Here is a 23,385-nt window from a genome sequence, read left to right as displayed (position 1 = left end):
CACCATTCAGGTGAATGGCACCAGCTCAGATCATAGGAACACTCCTGAAATCATTACTGGGAACTGGAGAATACTATTGGGCTGGTCCTAGCCAGCGCTACTCAAACTGTAGTTCATGCATAGGTACTGGTTCTCACATCCTTGTTACGATCTGCAACAAGTGTAGAAACTGAGGAGGGTTAGAAACTTCTATTGCAATGTGACAGTAATTGAGTCCGATAATGAAAAGCTGTGGCTTATATTTTGTTTGTCTTATTTTGTGTGTCATTTTTTCAGTGATTTCTTTGCATCATATTCTTTTATGCAAGTATCAGCCCATGGTGGCTGGGGGGAGTAGGGGAGGAAGCACACTGGTCCCTCACCAAATATCTGAGAAACTATGGTCTGATGTAAATGCCTCACTGTGAAGTCTGGGAGTGAGTCAGCATTGTGGAAGCACACAGGGAGACTTTGGGAAGCTCCTTCCTTCCCTTGTGCCATGAGAGGGGGCAAAAATAAACGTCCGCTATAATCGTGAGACCTAATTGGAGAGGGTAGGATACTCCCAGGCTTACTTCAGCTCTTTCATTTTCTCATGCCTTCTTCCACATTAACCTACCCTTCTTCAGAGTCCCTGATAAGAATTTACTCTGTGTAAGCTCTCGGTGTGGCCATTTTAATAAGCTAAATATTCCATCCACATTCACCTACCCTCCCCATTGGAACTTTTAAGACTAGAATCAAAGTATTTGAGTGGCTTTCCTAAACCATTATGAGAAAAACAACGTTGAGTGAGACTAACACAAGGTAATTTCTAAACTGAGCCAAATTCTTTAGCCATGCTTTTGGCACTGAGGTCTGGAAACCCCAGAGCCCTATATGAGGTCTAAAGGAAAAAACAAATGCTGAAGACGAATTTCAGGGATCTCATTTTCTCATTAAAAATACACTTTAGAAAATTATTATAGGTTAACTCGGGAGGGCTGTTGAATGGCAAGGAAATATGTGCAACAATTTGGCAAATTTAGCTTTCATTTCTTTCTTTCAAAATAAAATGGAAACAATAACAACAAAATTAAAATAAAATTTAAAAACCATAATCTAAAAGAGAATTTTGATTCTTTTTGTAGTTAAAGCTCTGCAATTAAGGTTTTGCTGGAAAACAACCTGTGTTTGGAATCTCAGTGTCCACAAAGGGGAATATAGGCACAGATTTGAGATGTCTGCTGCACTCAGAGCTGGAAATGACCTTGGAAAACCTTCTAGTCTGGCTTTCTCTTTTTACACAGCAGGTTTACTTCTTCTGTCCATAGTCTTCTCTTTCACATGTGTGGGCATGTACGTATGTGCATATGTGTGTATGTGTGTATATGTGTATTTTCTCTCAGAAGGCTTATAATCTTGGAGTCTGCACAGCTTTAACATAATTCACATGCACAATATGAGACTCCTTTCTTTCTGGGGTCCTAACTCAGCTTCTAGTATGAAGGCAGGTGTTCAGTAAGCATCAAAATTTACACTGTGCTGCCTCAAAATGTTAACTCTTTGCCTAAGTGAACTTTACAAACACTAGAGATAGTAACCTTTTGTGAGTGAAAATCTAATGGAAACCTAATGCGTGCATTCATACTTTCCCCAATCAAATTCCCTGAATATAATATTCCTTTATGACCCAATTCATCTAATAAATAGCTGTGGTACTCCAGAGGAGTGGGGGTATAGGTTCCAGCATATGCACACAAATGCATAACAGCCTCAAAACCTACAGTTGTGAAAAAATATATAGCCATCACCTGGAATTTAATGGATTACTTCTTTTTTTTTTTTTTTTTTTATCAAATCCATACAGAGTACAAAACTGACCTATGACAGAATGACCTTTAGCAGGGCACAGGACTCTTCTTAAAAGTTAATGTAGCTTAGGTCACCCCTGCAGGGGTGAGGGAAGGAACTCTAAGGAAAAATGGAACAAACTCATGTTTGATGTGTACTAAATATGTGTCCCAAACTCTCACTCATTTCATTTCTTAATTCTTTGGTTAGGGAAGAAATATTTTTCTCCTTTTACAGATAACGGAACTCAGGCCCAAGAGACTAAATAACTTGCCCCAGGCCACAGAGCAAAAGGTAAAAAGTGAGGCTATGACCGAGCTTGCCATGGTCCCAGGCCTGCATCTTCACTCCACACCAATGGTCTCAGAGGGCAGAGCCCCTGGGCCTCGAGACTTGTTGCTTCTCCTTCGTTATCATACTAACAGTCATGTTTTGTGATAGAGCAAAAGTCCCCCAAAATTCCTGGGTTAAGACAAAGGACATTTTGTTTGCTCACAATTCTGCAGTCTGGGCTGGGCTTAGCTGGGTGGCTCTTCTGATTTTCTACTCAATGGTTACTCATATGGATGTACTCGGCTGGTGGGGTCTGGGATTGGCTGGGCTTTTCTCCCATGGCCTCTACACATAGCTCCAGCAGGGTCACAGAATCCTCTATAGAGCAGATCAGGGCTCAGAGCCCAGAAGCAGAACTTCTTAGGCTTCCCGTATAGATAGAGGAAGTAGTACAGCATCACTCTGCCACTTCTAGACTGAATAAGTCACAGTCCCTGTTCCAGTTCAAAGACAGAGGACTACATAAGGGCAAATACAGGGAGATGTGATCACGGGGACTCAGCAGTGTCACAGGGGTCACCCCCAACACTAAAGTTTGCTGTGTTTTCTGTTCCTTGTCATTTTATGTCTAGTTTTCCTCTCTTCTCCTGTTTCTCCACTGTCCACTACTCATTCTTGGTTTTCCTGCATTGAAACTGGCCTTCCTTAGCCAGCTGCAGAGGATTCTTACCTTCACATTCACATCCGTGAACTGACCAAACTCACATCATGTCAACTCTGGTCTGGAGGTCCTCCTTCTTTGCAGCTCAGCTGTTCTGCCAACAGAGATTCCTTTGTGGGTTTTGGTTGCTGTTTTGCTTTGCTTTTACTTTGCTTTCCCACCTGGCTCCAATGCTGGAAGTATAGCTTAAAGGGAAAGAAGACATTCCTGAGTCAAGAAGCAACTTAAGTGAATACATGTCAAAGCTTTGCCCTTATAAATACAACCTAGAACTTGTGATCTGTAGTTTTACCTGCAAGAAGGCAAGATGCTGTGTTCAATGACAAGTCAACAAATCGAAGGTTACCATGTTTTTTACATGCCTTAATATTCTTTAGCCATGATTCACCAGGACAGAGAATGAAGAGAGGGTCACAGAAATCAGATAAGTCCCAACATTACAATTCTGGTTCACAGCAGGTTGCTTCTTACATGTGGCTAAGAAGAGATCAGATTACATTTCCATTCAATCATTCAACCTGTCTGATCACTGCTTTCTGCTATCAGGAGTTATTCTTGGGATCCCTGGGTGGCGCAGCGGTTTGGCGCCTGCCTTTGGCCCAGGGCGCGATCCTGGAGACCCGGGATCAAATCCCACATCGGGCTCCCGGTGCATGGAGCCTGCTTCTCCCTCTGCCTGTGTCTCTGCCTCTCTGTCTCTCTCTGTGTGACTATCATGAATAAATAAATAAAATCTTAAAAAAAAAAAAAAAAAAGGAGTTATTCTTAAGTACCAAGAATTGACTGGGTGACAGGCACTGAGGGGGGCACTTGACGAGATGAGCCCTGGGTGTTATGCTATATGTTGGCAAATTGAACTCCAATAAAAATAATAATAATTTATAGATATAGATATAGATGATATAGATATAACTTAAGGAAAAAAAAGAATTAGCCAGAGCCAGAACAGGCTGTGCAGATACTACCAGCATGAGAAGGGCAAAAGAAATGAGAAAAAGAATTTTGAAAACACCCCAGGTGAGGATCCTTGCAGACAGGATCACAGGTTTCCATTTGACGTCCTAAGGAATTAAAATGAAAGTTAAAATAAAAGTTAAAATTTGAGGGGATCCCTGGATGGCTAAGCAGTTTGGCGCCTGCCTTCAGCCCAGGGCATGATCCTGGAGTCCCAGGATCGAGTCCCACGCTGGGTTCCCTGCATGGAGCCAGCTTCTCCCTCTGCCTCTATCTCTGCCTCTCTCTCTCTCTCTCTCTCTCTCTCTCTGTCTCTCATGAATAAATAAATAGAATCTTTCTTTTAAAAAAAGTTAAAATTTGAATTAATTATTCTGTATCCCCCACTGCTTGCACTCTCTCTCTCTCTCTGTGTGTGTGTGTGTGTGTGTGTCTCTCTCTCTGTCTTTATCATTAATAAAAATATTTTTTAAAAATACATTCAAAGAACTCAAGGAAATCTGGATATTGATATCTCAACAATAGAGAATCTCAAAAAAGTGATAGAACTTATAAATAGGGACCAAATAGAAATCTTTTTTTTTTTTTTCCAAATAGAAATCTTGAACCTGGATTCCACAATAACCGAAATGAAAAATTCACTAAAGGAGTTTAACAGCATATTTGGGCAAGATGAAGAAAGAATCACCAAACTTGAAAATACATAAAATGAAGTTGAAAGGAAAAATAAAGCTGATGTACATACATGTATATCAGACAAAATAAGTTACAGATAAAAGATTACATGAGAGAATGAGGGTCATTTTATAAAGCAAAAGTAGTCAGGTAATCAATAAATAGCACAAAAGTATCCTAAATGTTGATATGCCCTATAACAGAGTTTCAAAACACATGAAGAAAAAACAGCACTTCAAGGAGGAATAGATAAATCCACAATTATAATCAAAGATTTTAATAGCTCTCTCTCAGTAAGTGACCAACCAGATAAATAAAAAAATCAGTATTGACATAGAGTACTTGAACACACTGTTAATCAATTTGACGTAATTAACATTTATACAATACTCCACACAAAAAGAGAAAAATATACAAGGTTTACCAAGATAAAACACATTCTGTATTGAAACATAAATCATGTGCGCGCACACACACACACACACACATCAATAAATTTAAACTATTCAAATGGGACAAAGTATGTATTTCTATGACAGGGTATTTTTTAAAATCTATATGAGAAAAACAACTGTGAAAATTCCCAAAATATTTGAAAATTAAATTTAAAACTTATTTTTTAAGGATTTTATTTATTTATTCATGAAAGACACAGAGAGAGGCAGATACATGGACAGAGGGAGAAGCAGACACCTCACAGGGAACTTGATGTGGGACTTGATACTCGGACCCCGGGAGCATGCCCTGAGATGAAGGTAGACACTCAACCACTGAGCCACCCAGACGTCCTTAAATTAGAAACTTCTAATTAACCTATAGGTCAAAGAAGAAATCAAAAGGGAAATTAAAAGTATTTTGAACCGAATGAAAACAAAACACAACATACTGAAATTTCCAAGATGTAGTTAAAGCAGTGTTAAGAGAAAAATTTATAGCACTAAATGCTTATATTAGAAAGTCTCACATCACATCAGTGACCTTCGCTTGTACCTAAGCAACTAAAAAAAAAAAAAAAAGTTCATGAACGTCTAGCCAGACTTATCAATAAAAACTAAAGAAGTCACAAACTCCTAATATCAGCAATGAGAAAGGGAACATCACTGCAGATCCTAAATACATTTAAACAATAATAAGGGAATAGTCTCAACAATTTTTTACCCGTAAGTCTGAGAACTTAGGTGAAATAGATAAATTTCTTAAGAGAAACAGACTACCACAACTCACTAATATGAAACAGATAATTTGAATAGTTATATAATTATAAAGGAAATGAATTTTTAATTTAAAAACGCCCAAAAAGAAAATCTCCAGTGTCAGATGGTTGCACTGGGGAATTCACCAGATGTTTGCAGAATTAACACCAATTCTACAAAATGTCTTCTAGAAAATTCTTCCAGAAAATAAAGGAGGAGGGAACACTTTTCAATTCATTTTATGAAGTATGACCCCAGTACCAAATTGAGAAAAAGTCAGTATAAAAATAAGAAACCTAAGACTAATATTCTTCCTAAACATACGTGTAAATATCCTTCACAAAACATTAGCAACCAGAATTCAACAATATATATAGACAATTATATGCATAACTAAGTAATATTTATTCCAGGGATGCAAGACTCATGCAATATTAGAAAATCAATCAGTATAATCTGCTTTCTTAAAAGGCTAAAGAAGACTAATCACAGGATTGTATCTATTAATACAGAAAACCACTTGATGAAATTCAACACTCATTCATGATTAAAAACTCAAATAGCAAAACAGGGAAGTTCTTCAGCTTGATAAAGAGCATCTACAAAAACCCCACAAGTAACATGATGTTTATGATGAAAGGCTAAATGCTTCCACCCTAAGATCTGGAATAAGGCAAGTAAGCCTGCTCTCACCATTCTTATTAAACAGTATTCACCATTCTGGCCAGTACCGTTAAGTATAGAGATCAGAAAGGAGGAAACAAAACTGCCCCTATTTGTAGATGACGTGATTGCCTACATGGAAAATCTAAAGGAATCTACAAAAACATTTCCAAGAATTTATATGTGAGGTCAGCAAGATCAAAGAATATAAAATAAACATATAAAATCTATTCTATTTCTATAGACTATCAATGAGAACATAGACATAAAAGTTTAAATGCACCAGTAGGGGCTCCTGGGTGGCTTAGTCGGTTAAGGGTTCGACTCTTGATTTCAGCTCAGACATGATCTCAGACTACTAAGACTGAGTCCTGAGTTGGGCTCTGCACTGAGCCTGGAGCCTGCTTAAGATTCTCCCTGTCCCTCTGTCCCTGCCCCCACCCCCACTGGTGCGAGCACTCTCTGTTTCTCTCTCTCTCTCTCTCTCTCTCTCTCTCTCTCTCTAGTAAATAAATAAATGCACTAGTATTTAACAATCACTAAAAAATAAATCCATTAAGTGTCTGCCTTTGGCTAAGGTCATGACCACAGGATCCTGGGATAGAGCCCTGTGTCAGGCTCTCTCCTCAGCAGGGAGTCTGCTTTTCCCTCTCATTTTCTCTCTATTCTCTCTCGCTCCCTCTCTTGCTCTCTCTCCATATATGTCAAATAAATAAAATCTTTTTAAAAAATAAAATCATAAAATACTTAGGAGTACAAAACATGTTCAGAACTCACATTTTGAGAGCTATACAATATTTTTGAAAGAAATTCAAGAGCTATACTATGTTCATAGCTTGGAAGATTCAACATACTAAAGATGTCAATTCTCTCTAAATTGACATACATATTCAACACAATTGCTGTCAAAGTCCCAGGATATTTTTTGTAGACAAGATTCTTTACAATTTATATCGAAAAACAAAAACTGGAATAGCTAACATAATTTTGTAAAAGAAAAATAAACAGGAAGAGTCAGTCTTAAACATAGCTTATTTTAAGTCTTAGTTTATTACAGTTTCAATAATTAAGAACATGTGGGTAATTAACAGGCAGACACATACATCCATGAAACTGAATGGAGAATCCAGAAATAGAACTACACAAAAAATGTTCAATGAACTTTTGACAAAGCACAAAAACAATTCAATAGAGCAAAGCTAACTTTTCAATAAACAGTGCTGCAGCAAGTGGACATTTACACACCAGAAAATTGAACTTTGCCTAATTCTCACACCTAATACAAAAATTAACTCAAAATGGATCACAAACTTTAATGTAAAACATAAAACTATAAACCTTTCGGAATACAATAGGAGAAAGTCTTCAGGATTTAAATCTCAGCACAGAGTTCTTAAATGTGACACCAAAAACATGATCCATAAAAGGAAAAGTTTATAAATTGATTTTCAAATTTTGAAATGATTGCTCTGCAAAAGAGAGGGTGAGAAGACAAGCTATAGACTAGGAGAAAACATTTGTAATCCACATAGGCAACACAAGGCTAGTATCAACAATATATAAAGAATTCTGGATACATAATGGTAAAAAACAATAAAAACAACAACTATAAATAATCCAATTGGATTATGGACAAAAGACATGAGGAAACATTTCACCAAAAAGACAGATGGCAAATAAGCTCAAGAAAAATGTTTAATATAATTTGTCATTCAGGAAGTGCAAATTAAAAACACAAAAACATTATCACTACACACTCATCAGATTTGCTAAAGAATTTTTCTTTAAATAGTGACAATACCAAAGGTTGGCAAGGTTGAAGGGAAACTGGATCACTCCTGTTGCTGATAAATATGTAAAACAATACAACCATAGGTTTCCTTTCTTAAAATACTAAACATACAACTCAGTAATTCTACTACTGGGCATTTATCACAGAAAAATGGAGGCTTATGTTCACACAGACACCTGTACACAAATGTTCACAGTATTTCTATTCATAGCAGCTCAAACTGGAAATAATCCAGCTGCTGCTCAACCAATGGTCAAACACACATGCACACACATAGAGACAACAACAACTCTAGTACATCCATGCCATGGAATATTACTCAGCAATAAAAAAGAGTGAACTACTGATACTCATAAAAGCTTAAATGAGTATCCAGGGAACTAATTGAGTAAAAAGATAAATTCCATCAAGTTACATTGAATATGATTCCATATATATTTAATATTACTAAAATGGCAAGATTGTAAAAATAGAAACCAGGATGGGATGATGGGGCAGAGGTTAGTGTGTCTTTAAAGTGGCAACAGGAGGAATGCTTACAGCAATAGAAGTGCTGTATATCTTGACTATATCAGTGTCAATACCTTGGTTGTGATATTACTATATACTCTTGTAGGATAGTATGATTGGAAGAAACTGGAGAAAGCATATATGAGATCTATCTTTACAATGCATGTGAATCTGCATTTATCTCAAAATAAACTCTTTTAATTTTAAAAATTCAAAATGGATGAGAAGATAATGGATGGCTCTGTTATCTTCATTATGATACAATCATCAAAAATCATAAAGTTCTATGCTATAAAATACTTGCACTTTGTTGCATATTAATTTTGCCTCAAGAAAGGTGGTAGGAAAAAGATAAAGCATTTTTCTTCCTCTTCCATTTCAAAATAGTTCAGTCTTAGAGCCAATAGGTGAACCAAGCAAAATGGGCATCCACAGCAAAAGGGGATGGAGGTTGGGCTGTTAGAGAAAACTCAGGAGTGTCCCAGAGCTGAGAGACAGAGCCCAGAGGGTGAAGAGGGGCGTAATGGAGAAGGGTTGACTGATACACGATTGGAGTCTACATAACACAGCTGCCATACACATGGTTATCTAAGCACTGGTGGTAGACGAGGGCATCCATATGTGGAGGAAACAGTTGTGGTGATGAGAAATTGCCTCCCTAAAGGAGAACTGATTGAGTAAGTACATATTAAAAAAATACTAATGGAACCAGATTTCTCATTGTTGGAGGAAGAAAGAAGGGGAGAAAACAAGAATGAACCCTGTGGTGTCAGATTGTAACTAGAGGTATTGGTGTGAACTCACAACTTTCAACATAGATACAAAAAAATTAATATATAAATGTGTGAATGTGGGAGTATGTGTGCGTATAAACTCTCTATTTATTGAGACGGGCCACAAGCAGTAAAAACCTAATAAGAATGAACACATCTGGCAAACTGACATTGGCTTTTAAATACAGTTTTCCACTAAAAGAAATCAGGAATCCAGGGATTAGGCAGGGAAAAGTACAGAATGAGCTTGAAACATCTTTTTATGTCAGAATATAAAAAGTGACTGAGATACATCAAAAGAAGACAGAAGCTAGAGTGAAGTGATTAGCTAAATAAGACAGTTTGGGCACCAAACTAAATATTGAGAGGGGCAGACTGAATTGAATCAAGTAAGAAACCAATGGTGTATATTGATAAAAATAGCAAATTCATCCATCCATCCATCCATTCATTGATGTGGCCTGAGACACTTGTTTTTGTTTTGGAATGGGGTATTTACCTGTAATGAGAATTTTTCATTTTGACTCGAGGAAATGGGAACCTATATTACTCATATATTTAAAATTCATTACAAAAATATGGCTCATGACCCAAAGGATCTTACGATCTATCGGGGGGAAGACAGTCTACTGTGACAGCTCTAGGATTTCTCTGCACAGAATATTTTTCCAGCTCCTCCATGAAGTAGCTGAGTAGCTATGGGAAAAATAAAGAGGGAAGACTGTAAAATGGGTCTCGTGTGCCTTCTTTGGATTTCCAGGTGCTACTGAAACTGAGACTGGATGGGGAAGGGGAGGTTAGAGTTACAGGACGACAGCAGGTTCAGTTTGCAAGATCTTACACTGAGGACCTTTAGCAAGCAGTTGGGTTTCATTGGCTTGAAAATCAGAGGAGAGTTTAGTGCTGAATCAGCTAACCACACGTGCGGGTAACTCATCTGGGGAAGCCGGAGAAAGAAGAAAGCATTTGGCCAAGTGCACAGTCCTGGGTTGATCACATTCAGGAAGACCAGGTGATGCTGGTTGGAACAGGATGGTTTATAAACAAGTCCACTCATGATCAAACATGGCAGGATACACATTAAAATTTCAAAGGACAGAAAAGAACCAAATGTCCACAAAGGTAGATTTTAATATCCTAGCACCTAATAGAATGTTATAACGGTTGGAACGACATGCAAATGCTTCTGATAGCGTTTTACAGTTAAAGCGAGCATTTTTTAAGCGATGTTAAAGCAGGCATCGTACAACCTCTAAACAGGTGCTCCAAGAGTTAACGGTCACTGTTCGGAAGGTGGGGACCTACGAGGTTGACTCTACTCTCCCATAGTTTTGAAATTCATGTTTAATATGTGCAAGCAGTGGAAACAGTCACAAAGAAACGATTCCCTTGCACCTCTACTATGGTAAACATGGTGACACTTCCTAACACAGACCCAGGACACACAGTGGGCATGAATATATCAATAGCTGCAATTTGAGGCAATCACCTTAGAGATTCTGCCTCTCAGAACCAGTAGTGCTGCCTGCTGCAGAGGCTCACGGGCTGCCGCCCTGGATCACAAGGCGTGGCAAACGGCTGCGCCTCCGTCCTGGCCAGGCCTCCAGTGGCCTATACCTGAGGCTCCCAAGAAGCATTCCTGCTGGACTCCCTGCTAGGGCCCAGCCGCAGCCTGGGAATTTGAAGACAACTAGCAAACCGTGGGCGTCCCTGTCCAGGGACTGGTTCTCTGGAGAATCAGAAACGAGGAGTCCTAATCTGGTGCAGGAACTCTCGTCGCGACGCCTCACCATCCGGACCAGTGCAGGCGCTCCCAAGGCACTGGGGCCTCCAGGGTCTGGAAGGCCCTGCGATCACCACAGGCACCCCCGGGCCCCGCAGTAACCCGACCCCTGTCGCTACCTACTCAAACCTCTTCACCTGTTCATTCCAGCCTCGGGCCACCCCGTGAGATATTATTATCTCTGCACATAGTAGATGACGTCTGAGACAGGTTTCCAGCTCAAGGCCAGATGCCAAGGGCAAGGTGAAGCCCTAAGAGCAGTCAAAATCGCCACCGTATCTACTACGACGCTCCCTTTCCCCGTTCCACCCAGTACCTGTGCCAAAGGGGCTCCAGCGGCCAACGCACCCCGACCCCCACGCCTCAGCAGGTTCTCTGAGGCCCCCACGGCGCGGGGGAGGGACTTGGCCGTTGAGAGGCCTCCTGACCCAGCAGCCAGGATGGAAACAGATGGTGGGGAGGGTCCTCCGGGCAGAGCAGGAGGGAAGGGCAATCTGGGAGCCCGAAGCCCTCATCAAAATCTGACTTTGGGGCAAATCAGACCTCTCCATTTCTGGAAGAGATGGAGACAGGCTCCAGAAGCCTCAGGTGAGATGTCTAATGGTCAGACTGCCCTGCACCTCCATCAAGAAGCCAAACACCGAGGTCTGTCAGCATAGGCCCTGCATGTGGCTTTTCTTGGACAAGGCCTGCCCCTGGATGTGGCCGGGCCCAGAGTGGCTTTCCCTAGACCCAGCACCGTCCCCGGATGTGCCCCACCCTGTACATGGCCCTGCCCTTAGGAGCAGCTCTCCCAGGCGTGGCCCGCCCCCAGAGACTCTGGGCTGAACACCCCCATGGAAATCCCTCCGGTTGGTCCTACTTCTGGCCGGAGGTTTCAGAGCTCTGCTGGATGTGCCAGACTCTAATGAGGTACACTTGTCTCTGTCATCTAAAAAAACAGATGATTGAGCCACATAATCCAACAGTGCAAAAAAGTGTTGTAAAGTAGAATGCAAGGACAGCTCCCTGAGGAAAACCATCTAGTATAAGGAGGAAAAAGTTGTAGCATAACAGGAATGAAAGAAGAAGGGATGGATGAACAGGATGAAATGTTCACATTTTGGTTTTATTATTCGTTTAAAATGTTTTATTGATGAAAATTTCTGATGACTTATTCTGCTGTCATGGTCCAGCACACATGATCAACGAGTAAGGAGTGTGGAGAAATGTAGGAAAGTGAATTTGCCTTGAGCACTTAGGCAAGAGAATTGACGAAGGACCAATCTTACGAGCTCCGTCCGCCAAGGTGGGAGCTTTGTTTCCTTTGCTGATGTGCCCCTAATGCCAAAAATTCATTCATGGATTGTGTTCAGGCAGTGTTGTAGGTGACCGTTATTATAGAACATCTATGGTGCCATCAAAATACTTGCTTCTGTTGGTTTTCTCTTTACAGATTTTATTTATTCATGAGACACACAGAGAAAGAGGCAGAGACAGAGGCAGAGAAGCAGAAGCAGACTCCCTGCAGGGCACCTGATGTGGAACCCATCCCAGGACCCTGGATTCACGCCCTGAGGTGAAGACGCTCAACCACTGAGCCTCCCAGGCATCCTGCTTGTGTTCATTTAATCCGGAGGAATCAACCCTTTACCAGAAGGTGGGTCTCAAAAAGTAGAACTGACTTTTGCTAGGCATAACAGATGAAAGGAAACTGGGGTAGGCTGTTGAGCATAGAGCTATATAGGTGTGCAATTAAGTGAGAACCAGAAGTTTTCCTTGGAGAGTCAGGAAATGAAGACAAAACATTGTCAGATGGACAGGGATATGTAGAAAGTCTGGGAGTTCCTGAGTAGGTTGTAGAATGGGCCTAGTGAGGGCATAAGCTGAAAGGATAAAATTGGGTAGAATGTCAGATTGTCTTTTCAGGTGGCAGAAGGGCTCCTGGTGAGAAGTTCTAGGATATGGCCATGACTAAACTGGAAGGGACATGAAGGACTCCAGGACAAGACAGGGTAGACTATAAAAGGACAGATTATAGGATGGTCTAGACATATGGATGCTGGGGTCTCTGACTGATTCCTACCTGGGCCTCAGCCCACCTCTTTCCTATCCCTAGGTCTCCACAGAATCAGCATTCTGTGCAACTCCAAGCTTTAGTCGTGGCGTTTCTCTGGACAAGGAGACAGAAATTGGGCAGTGAGCGGGAGGGCTGGAGTCGACATCTGGTTTTGGTTTGACCCCAGCATTCCCTTACCTTCTAGAAACGGTCACTTTATTGACCTCCAGGGAACTAACCCCATTCTCAGTCTACGTGCAGGTGGACTTGTCTTTCCCCAACACTCCTGTGTTAAGAATGCGCCTAGAACAGGGGCCTGGCCAGAAGGGGGTTTTTACCCTTTTGACGACAGTGATTGCTCACGGATGGGCAGGTGCTAGTGTGGACCCAGTAAGGCACAATGGGATTATGGCAGGGACTACTGAGGGAGACAACCCATTTTTAGCTACACTTAAAGCTTGAAAGACACACTTAAAGCTACAAAATTGTCAGACAGAAAGTCAGTCCAGAATCTGGAGCCAAGAAATGAATAGAAAGGGAATCTACGTGGCATCAGCCGAGCTCACCATGAACCCTCCTGCCTGAGGACAGCCTGACTTCCAGACATTTTCAGGTACCTAAGTCAACAGATTCTCTTTTCTCAAGTCAGTTAAATTGTATTTGCTCTCATTTACATCCTAATAGTTGCTCACAGTATAAGGGGGCTCTCCATCCCTGGCTCCATCTTCCGTGCTAGCACACTAAGTATATATTAGCTTCTCTGTACTTCAGCTTACCCTTCCGTAAGAGGGGAAGGACTGTAAATATTAAATGGGATAATACATATAAAAGCACGTTTCACAAAATTGAAGTACGACAAGCAGTCCTTAATTTCTCTATTAAATTGAAACTATCTCAGAGCCCCCATGTTAAAAGAAGGTGTCCAATATTAGTCCTTGCTGGCAATGGGGACGGTGGGGAGGCATTTGCTATTTGGCATATATTCACTATCAGGCAAATAGGTAAGACTCTCTGTTCTTGAATCCATCATGGTTGCCACTGGGATGTTCATGGCCACACTCCTTTGGCCCATCAAAAGGCCAGTGGTTGTCTAGTCACTATGCCATGTGGGGGCAAGGCAGTGTCTTGTTGTAGCCCCCAAGGTAATGTGGCTTGATGATTGGTCATCTCAGCAAACATCATTTCTGTCCTTAGGAAAATTGTGCTGTCTCCTCGAGGACTTCTACACACAACCCATCCACTTAGGAACTCATCTTTATACCCTTAGTATCAAGTCACTGGAGCCACTGGTACCTTCAGTAAACTGTCCTTTCCATCCAGCACCTATGGCAACTTCTATCTCCTCTGTCCTGGGGGCACCTGGCAAAAATTTGTCTCTCACATAAGAGTCTGGACAGGAATGTACAACAGGTGCCTCACAACATCCCTTTGGCGTGAGGAAACATGAAAACCATTAATTACCCCTGAGACCAGAGCTGGGAACTTCCTGTAAGACCAAAGGGGAGGTTAACTTTTATTCCTGCTGGGGTCCTCTCTGGCAGGAAGAGAAACAGTGATCAATAGCTTGGCAAATTATCCTGCTTCCAATGACGGCTGCCTAAAGCTAGGAAAGAACCCCTAAAGAGGAAAATCGGCCCTTCTTGTCATTGCCAGCCCAACCTCCTCCCCACAGGGAAGCACTGCTACACTTATATGATAATCAGTTCTTTCCTGGTCTCCCCACCCCCACCAGTGAAGGAAGGAACAGACCTTGAGTCTCCTGGCAGAAGCAAGGAGGCAGCTTCCACAAGTCTCTGAACCTGCCACTTGGCCTGCGCAATGAAGACCAAATGTGCCATTGTGATCCCGGGTAAAGAGCCTAGGTTAGGCTCTGACCCAGGGCCAATGGAAGTTCTAAGGCCAAAGCCTCAATAGAAGAGCCCCTTCTCATAAAAGCCTGGGTTCCTCCACTGCAACTGCCAGTTGGAGCAGAGTTCTGTGTGAATCCTTCTGCAAGGATGTCTCAAGGAATCTGATTATATGCCAGTGACGATTCTTCAGGCACCACACAGTATCACATAAATGACACCCCCCTGAAAACTCATAACACGTTGATCCGGGAGTGTGGGCACAAAGCACGCCCGTTTCTAGATAAATTGGTCCTCATCTCTCCAAACATTTTTCAGCTAATAACACCATCCTGCTTTTTATGATAGTGATGCTTTCCTATAGGAATAGGAATAGGGAAAAAAAGGAATACCATCCTAGAAGCAGAACAAAAGTCTGAGATCACTCGTACATGGTGCTACCATATCATTTGGTCAGATCAGCTTCCTTATGTCTTGAGTGTGCAAATCCTATCTCATTGCATCATCTAGTATTTCTCTAAATGGAAGATATGGACATTAGGTGTTAGTCACTCTTAATATGACCACAGGCCATTAACTCAGCCCCTCTAAGCCTTCACCTCTCCCTGGTTAGATGTCCTGTAACCATAGGTACATGGAAAATATCCCAAGATGGGAGGTACGTGCTCTAAGATCCTTAGTACTGCCTTCTCCATCAATGGGGTGACCCATTCTCTCTGATGTTCAGCTATGAGAATTAAATTTGAAAGGACAGCTGTACTATGTAATAGATATATTAATAAGAACAGAAATTAATCCTTGAAACCTGTAAGGTTTGCTTTCTTTATCAGCTTGCTTAGGTCCCCAGAAGCTGAAGGTTGCCTCTTTAGATCTAGGATCTGGGAACTAGGGCAAAGTGGTGAGACTGTGGTAGAACTGAGATGAACCATATTGCAAATTTATCCTCCCCTGTAGTCTGAATACCGGTAAGTCAGGTGGTGTGAGGGCTTAATTTACTTGACCAATCAGGATGGACCCGTACTACCTTTACCTTTCTATACCCCTTCTCCTTCTTCTTTGGATGCTCCCATCTCTTTGATGTTTATTTACCAGCTGCCAGTCCACCTAGCCTTAAATGGTTCTGACCTTGTGGACTTGGATATGAATGAGGACAAGGATCCATTTGGCATCTTTGGCCACTTTCGCATCAACAAACTGAGTACAGTGTCCAAGAAGAAACCCTTGCATTAGGAAGACTTCTTAGAAGATTGTGATAATCCCCACTTCCAGGTGTTCTCAGCCTTGTGTGATCACCCCTCCCCTGAACAGAGGCTGGACTGAGTGATTTGCCTCTGGTGAATAGAGTAAAGGAAAGGTCAGGGGATGTCCTTCCTGTTATTCCTGTTACAAAAGATTGTCACTTCTGCCTTGTTTGCGGACTCTCTCCTTGCTTTGATGAAGTAAGCTGCCATGTTGGAGAAGCCCACGTGACAAGGAACCAGCCAACTCCAGCCATGGGCCAGCAAGGTACAGAGGATCTCAGGCCAACAGGTTTTGAGGAACTGCATCCTGCCAACAACTGTGTGAGTGAGTACAGACCTGAGTCCTTGCCCAGTCAAGCCTTCATATGAGAACGTAGCTCAAGCTGACGCCTTAATTGCAGCCTTGAAACAGAAAATCCCCCAAAATTCTGACCAACAAAAACTGAGATAATAAGAATGTTTTTGCTTGCTTATTCTTAGATATTTGTTTATTCATGAGAGACCCAGAGGAAAGAGGCCGAGACATAGGCTGAGGCAGAAGCTGGCTGTCTGCAGGGAGCAAAAAGTAGGATGCAAGTCCAGGACCCTGGGATCACAACCTGAGCTAAAGGCAGACCACTGAGCCACCCAGCAGGCCAAGTATGTATTTTTAAGCTACTAAATTTTGGGGTACCCATTACACAGCAATAGATAACTAATGAACCCCTCAATTTTTGTTACCTTGGTCTAAAATGTTGCATGCCTGGGAAGGCAGGCACCATGTAGGAGGACAACATCTCTGACAACATCCGTGGAGGTACGATCTTCATGCTCAAATCTATCCCATGGACTCATGTGAAATGGTATAATTGCTCTGAGTAGTCTCCAGGAGGTGAGGCCTAGATGACATAGTAAGTCATCCCACCCTACAGATAGTTTGGGAGCAGATGAAAAGACAGTTTGAAGCAAGGTCTAGACTTTCAGGGATTTTCCTCACTTTGTAAAGGCCTGAAGGTTTTCAGAGTAAGCTTTCAGTTCTTTTTTTGAAGAAAAGTACATGTTTTAAATACAGGACATCTGAGCAGAGTCAAATAAAGGACCTCAGGATAACACTGAGAGGGCCACTGTCTGGCTCCTTACCAGGGACTGGTGAGCTTGTTGAAGCCCAAAGAGGAAATCAGTAGGAGTTTAACTTGCATCTTCCTTTCCCTGAACACAAGCCCGAGCCCTAGCCCCGGGTCCACAGCAGCACACAGAGAACACCACTATTGGAAGAAACCTTTATTGAGGAGGATTAATATTTTTCGTTGGGCTGAAGTGGTTCTCATCAGAGGACATATTGACCTGAAAACTGTGAGGCTTTCTCAACAAGGATGGAATGATTTCTTTAAAGAAGGTCTTCTTCCTGGAAGTGCTGGTGAAGCATTTTCTGCTTGAGTAGAAGAGTCAAATCACTAAACACAGTACTTTCACCAGGGCTGAGAGTGGCCGGAAGGACCTGGCATGCTTGACGCACACAGGTGTGGCGTGGGTGGGGCACAGGCTCCCCGAGGGACAGAGAAGAAGGGGGTTTACTCTGGTCCAATAGCTGGTCCTTGAAGATCACAGCTTTCTGGGGATGTCCGGCCCTGTCTCTGTTGCGTGGGATACTTGTAAGACATCCCTGGTCAGCAGCGACAGCATCTTCACTGCAGGACTTGATACTTGCCTGTTTCTCATGCTGTGGGTCAGAGAGAGCCCAATAGTTGGAGGGATGTCTCTTGTCAGGCACTACCTGGGCCTCTAGTTCCTCTTGCTGCTGGCTTACCTCTAAGGCCTCAGATTCATACCTACATTCCATCTTCTCTTCTAGGATCTTCCCAGTGGTAGTCATGGGCTTGTGACCTTCAGGAGGCACATCACTCACAGAAGTAGCCACACTTTCAACTAGGCCTTGGTGCTGCACGAAGGCTGACATGAACTTGGCTTTCGGCTGGGGACTTTCTTGCCCTATCATTTTTTTCTTGGAACTGAACCACTGAAAACATTGTCTCATCATTTTTCCGAGGTAACGTTCATGAGGAAGCTGTTTCTTCTGTGATGGAGATGGGGAAGCACTGTCTAATTTTGCATCCTCAACACAGTGGTTCTCCTTTCTAGCTACAGGTGTCCCTACTCCTGAAACCACACCTTTACATTTTCGTGCTTTGGAACCCTGAGGTCTCACTTTCTCTGCACCATTTGTCTGTGGGAAATTGTTAGTCTGGCACTGACATGAGGTTTGCCCGGAGTCCCAGGACTCATGCTGCTGCTCTGTGCTCATCCTCTCATCCTCCAGATGGACATGCAGCATCTGGGAAGCTTCCATGTCCCCGCTGCAGACACTCTGGGACTGAGTCAGTGAGCCCTTGGAAGTCAAGCTATTTGAAGTAATGGCCATGTCCGTGGGATGACTTTGAGCCTGGTTATGCTCCCCGGTGTCCAGTTTGCACTTTAACTCACTAAGGAGCAGGCTTTTAACGTCTGATAGTTCATAATGTTGGGGAACCAGTACATTTGGTGAGGGATATTCATCGGTCAGGGCAGTTTCTACCTTACTCATATTGACATTTATCATTTTGGAGATTCCCAACTCTTCACTGGTTGTCAGGGTGTCACGAGATTGGGATTGAAGAGTACCGAGCTCCTTGGTGTCAGATATACCCCTGGACAAGTTAGACATAGCAAAATGTTCTATATCCTTCTCCAACATCACTTTGCCCTCAACTGTTTCTACTCTGTCACTGGAACTCAGGTCTTCATCCTTTGGCTCATGTCCAGCCCCAGCTTGCCTCATGGACACCTCTGGGCCACATGTGTTGTCTGATGTAGTCTCACTGGGTCTCACTTGAACTTTGATGTTGTGTGTAAGGGGTTGGAAATTATGGCTGCCACCCTCGGCTGTCTGGATATCCTCTGCAAACTTATGATCAGTGTCACAGTGTGATCCCTTCAGGACCCCCTGTCCTTCACTGCCTACAGATGGCATAGCAGGGAGAGGACGATCAAGGGTGAGGGCTGAATTTGTTGTTCTCACCCTGTCTCCAAAAATAGGTTTAGAGATTCCCTCAAGGGCTTTAGAAACCTCAGCTTTGGAATCCACCCCAGAAATAAGCATGGCTGAGGAGGGAAAGTCACATTGGGGAACAGGCCATGTTTTGGCTTGCCTCAACATATCTATGGATTTTATGGATTTAAGAACCCTGAGAGGAAGACCCCACCTCTGACTCATGCGAAATCTTATAATATGGGCCTCTAGCATCTGTCGTGTTCTGGGATCAAGAAAAGGAAGCTCTAGAGGGGTAATCTGGCAATAAGCCGTATCCATCATTGTCTTTTTTGAATTTGTGATTTCTGTCTCCATCTGGAAACTCCCAGAAAAAGGCAATGTATTGTCATCAGCCAGCCATGAATAGCACACACCTATTGGAATCCTCCCTGCAGTGATCTGCCAAAACTTCCTGCTCATATGTAATCTAAGGATGTTTTTCGTGTGATTCTTGTCTGTGTCTTTCGTTGAGACATTTAATAATTCATTCCCTGAGTGAATCCTTGAATGACACCTACAGTTACTTTTTGTCTCCAGGGCAGCCCTCGGACCCTTCCCTAGACAGCATTCTGAGACCCTATGTGGGCTGTCTTCTGGGCTCTTCTCTAGAATATACCCAAGATTCCTCCTCAGATCCTTCCTTAGCGGGAACTTTGTTGGGAGCCTCTCATGGAAACTTCTTGGGAGACTACATTCAGTCTTTGCTAGATCCTTGCTACTATAGGCCTGAAGCTCAGAGAATTGTGAGTGAACATGTCTGCCCTTTTGCTGAGACATTACTGTTAGTTTACACTGAGGCCCCATCAGTGCTAGAGACTCTAGATTTCTACAGGTGTGGAGGCACCAGCGTGGGATTACCTTCCTTGGTCTTTGTAACTCCAGGGTCTTCTGGGGCTCACGGGTGATATGAAAATGGCCAGGAGGGATTGAGACTGGGACATAGGCATGGGGTGACCAGCTAACCAATGGAAAGTTGGGAGCTTGAGGAAAAATGGTTTCTGGGGGTTTTGGGAACACAGGGACTAAACCCCACAAGCTTTCCTGTTGCTTCTGCAACACGTACCATTCCAGGTGTTGATTTTCAGTCAAGATATGAGAGTCTGACTCATTCTTGGATCGATGGAAAGATACCCCACAGTCCCTTATCTGGGCTGAAGAAGAAGATGGTAGGATTGGGAGGTGGGATTGAAAGTGGGCCTGGGGTTGCATCTGAGTGTAAGGGAAGGGTTGGGATTGGGACAGGGATTGAAACAAGGCTGGGGGATGTACACTGGGCAGAAGAATGGGATGGGAATGAGGAAGTGGTGGAGAATCTTGTTCCTGCATTTCGACTGCAGAGGTATTATGAATTCCATTGAATAAGACAAAGTGAGACTCTAGTGGGGAAGTACCACTAGAAACCAGGAGAGTGGCTACTAAAGACTCACTGTGCAAAGAGGGAAGACCCCAGAAGAGCTGGCTGTATTTCTGATGCAAGTTTCCTCCCAGAGACTTGACATAGAGGAGCTGCTGACAAAATGGCAGCTGCTCTGGTCTGCCTTTAGAGTTCCAGCCAGTTTGGGGGGCTGTAGTGACCTGCACATCACGTGGCTGCAAAGAATTCCCTAAAGATGTCCTTTGGTATTCTGACCACATGTGTTTGGAAAATGGTTCCTCCTCTCTTTTTTTCTTCTCTAAAATCTGGAAGGCCATTCTCCTTTTCATTTGTGTCTCTAAGAATTCCTGGAAGGTAGGGCCAGGGAAAGAAAGTCCACTGGCCTGCTTTGGCTTGACGGCAGAGTCTCTCCAGAGATAGGTTTCTGGCAGATGGAGGTACTCTTGCTCTTGCTGAAAATCAGAATGTGAGAAGGTGGGGAAGAACATGTTGTTGGCATGAGCCTGCCAACAGGAGAATTCTGAAATGGACGGTTTTGAACAGTCACTATTTCTGATTGTTGTAACACAGGTGGACAACCCGCCAGGGCTATCTGGAGACGCATTCTCAGGAACAGGCTTCAGTGGGACAGGAATTGATTTAGATTGAGTCACAGCTAAAGTGCAGTCTGGCGGTGGTGAAACAGACAGGTTTGGTGGTGCATGAAGACATGAGAATGAATCAGGGGGATTCATTTTCCGGGACAGATTTGGTAAGAAGTTAATATCTTGTGAAATGGTGGTGTCAAAAGGGGAGATGGTATTCAGAGGTAAAGTGGCCTCTGGTTGGACAATAAGATCTCCATTCTGAGTGTCATGTGGTAGAAGAGAGGGAAAGGCAAAAGGTTGGGGTGTAGTAGAATGGTCTGCTGGCAATTCAGAATCCAAGGCTTTTGGCTCTAGGGGCAGAGAGTAACTGGGTGGTGAGGGTAAGAAAAAGTGAGCTAATGGGGTCATTGGGTTAGGTGAGAAGACGGCAGGGGGCTTTGGGGAAAGTTCAGGCAATGGGGCAGACACTAGGTCTCCTGGAGGGACAGGAGTGAATGATGAGTCAACCACAGGAGCTGTGGAATCCAAGGGGATCACAGAGGGAGTAGCATCTTCCAGGGCCTCTGGAAACAGCAAACGATTGACCTCAGCAGTTGTACTATTACACACCTCACAGGATGGGTCTGGACATAATAGATGACGAAAGTGGGTGGTATCATGATGCCGGCCTAGGGGGCTGCAAGAGACAGGAGGTACAAAGCTACAGCCAAGACCAGGATAGACATGTGTAACCATGGTACGTATGGCAAAGATAGGGTCCCCCCCCTTCCCCAAGTTTTTCACATTCTAACTCCCAGGATTTTCCATCCCTTGTCAATCCCAGGCTTCCCTGAGGCCCCAGAAATTCATAGACTCTGCTAAAAACAGGGGTACTGGAAAGAAATTAATGTTTAGTCACCTCTGCAGAAGAGAAAGCACCTTTCTTGCTGCCTCTACTTCGCTCTGACAAGTTCTCCACCCTGGGAAACCAGTAGAAGGATAAAAATAGAAGCAAGAGATCTTTTAAGAGATGGAATAGTGTCCTTTAAGGGTTATCCTTGGTAGAGTGGACTTGGAGAGCTCCAAGGATGAGGATATAAGATCACATGGTCATGATAATAATAATAACAAGACTCCTCTTGTTTTATCACTCACAGTGGGCTTTTGCTTGTATTATCCCATGTGATACTGAAAACCATTGTATGAGGAACATAGGTCGGTGGTTACCTCTAAGAGGAATCTGAGTATCCATGATGTCATAGGTCTTTCACAAAGTCAGGAGCCAGAACTTCTGACTCTTGACATCTCACACGGCCACCTGTTGGGCCACACACATTGCCCAGGACCACCATTACGTCATGCTCAGGGATGGTCAGAGCAAGGAACCTGGGAAGGGTCTTGGGCTCTGCCTGCCTTTCCATGAGCCTCTCTCCTGAGGCCTCTGTTGTCTGATATGGGACTGTATCTATCAGCCAACATGCTCAGAAATCATGGACCTGGCCCCTCACGGAAAGGACAGGAAGGGTCGCCCTTGGAGAGCTCAGGTGGGATAGGCAGAACCTTACCTTTCAGTGGCCGGCCTTTCCTCCTCCTCTTGGTTCTTCCCTGATGCTAGAACAAAAATAAAAGAATGAAGGGTGGGGCTCCTCTCTCTGACTGTTCTCTCAGAAGTGGACACATTATTATCCAAAAACAGTTGGACTCCATTTTAATTAATAGAACTTCGTATGCTTTTATTTTTAAAGGTGATAAAATTTTTTTTCAATATTTACATCTTTCAAAAATACAAAGGAGGAACTGTGGGGCCCATAGCTGATATTCTCTGTCCGAAATCCTTTGTTCAATGAGGACCTAGAACCTGAAGCCAGAAGGCACATCTGTGCTCCCTCAGCCAGGACCCTGTAATACTCTGACCCCAGTGTCTTCTCAAAGACTCAGTGCCGTGCTCCTGATTGCCCAACACAAAGGAAGATTTGGCTGAGTGATACCTGACATGGGAATGTGACTCATGATCAGGTGCTAGGCAACTTTGTTCTCTCATATGGATTCTATACTCTCTAAATAACCCGATCCCGGTCCAGAGATTCCCAGAGTGTGGGATTTTACCCAAGATCAGCCAACAT

General features: G+C 43.1%; 1 protein-coding gene across 1 annotated transcript; it reads right to left on the bottom strand.

The window, feature by feature from the left end:
- Positions 1-17,519: 17,519 nt before the first annotated feature.
- On the bottom strand, positions 17,520-22,881 carry LOC140599608 (spermatogenesis-associated protein 31D1-like). Its single transcript, XM_072762922.1, has 2 exons — positions 22,828-22,881; positions 17,520-21,959 (listed from the first exon to the last, which is right to left on the bottom strand). The coding sequence occupies exon 2, from the start codon at positions 21,689-21,691 to the stop codon at positions 17,642-17,644; it is 4,050 nt and encodes a 1,349-aa protein (XP_072619023.1). The 5' UTR covers positions 21,692-21,959; positions 22,828-22,881; the 3' UTR covers positions 17,520-17,641.
- Positions 22,882-23,385: the final 504 nt, after the last annotated feature.

Source organism: Vulpes vulpes, chromosome 1 (assembly GCF_048418805.1).
Source record: "Vulpes vulpes isolate BD-2025 chromosome 1, VulVul3, whole genome shotgun sequence".
Taxonomy (NCBI): domain Eukaryota; kingdom Metazoa; phylum Chordata; class Mammalia; order Carnivora; family Canidae; genus Vulpes; species Vulpes vulpes.
This window is presented reverse-complemented; position numbering and strand designations above follow the sequence as displayed.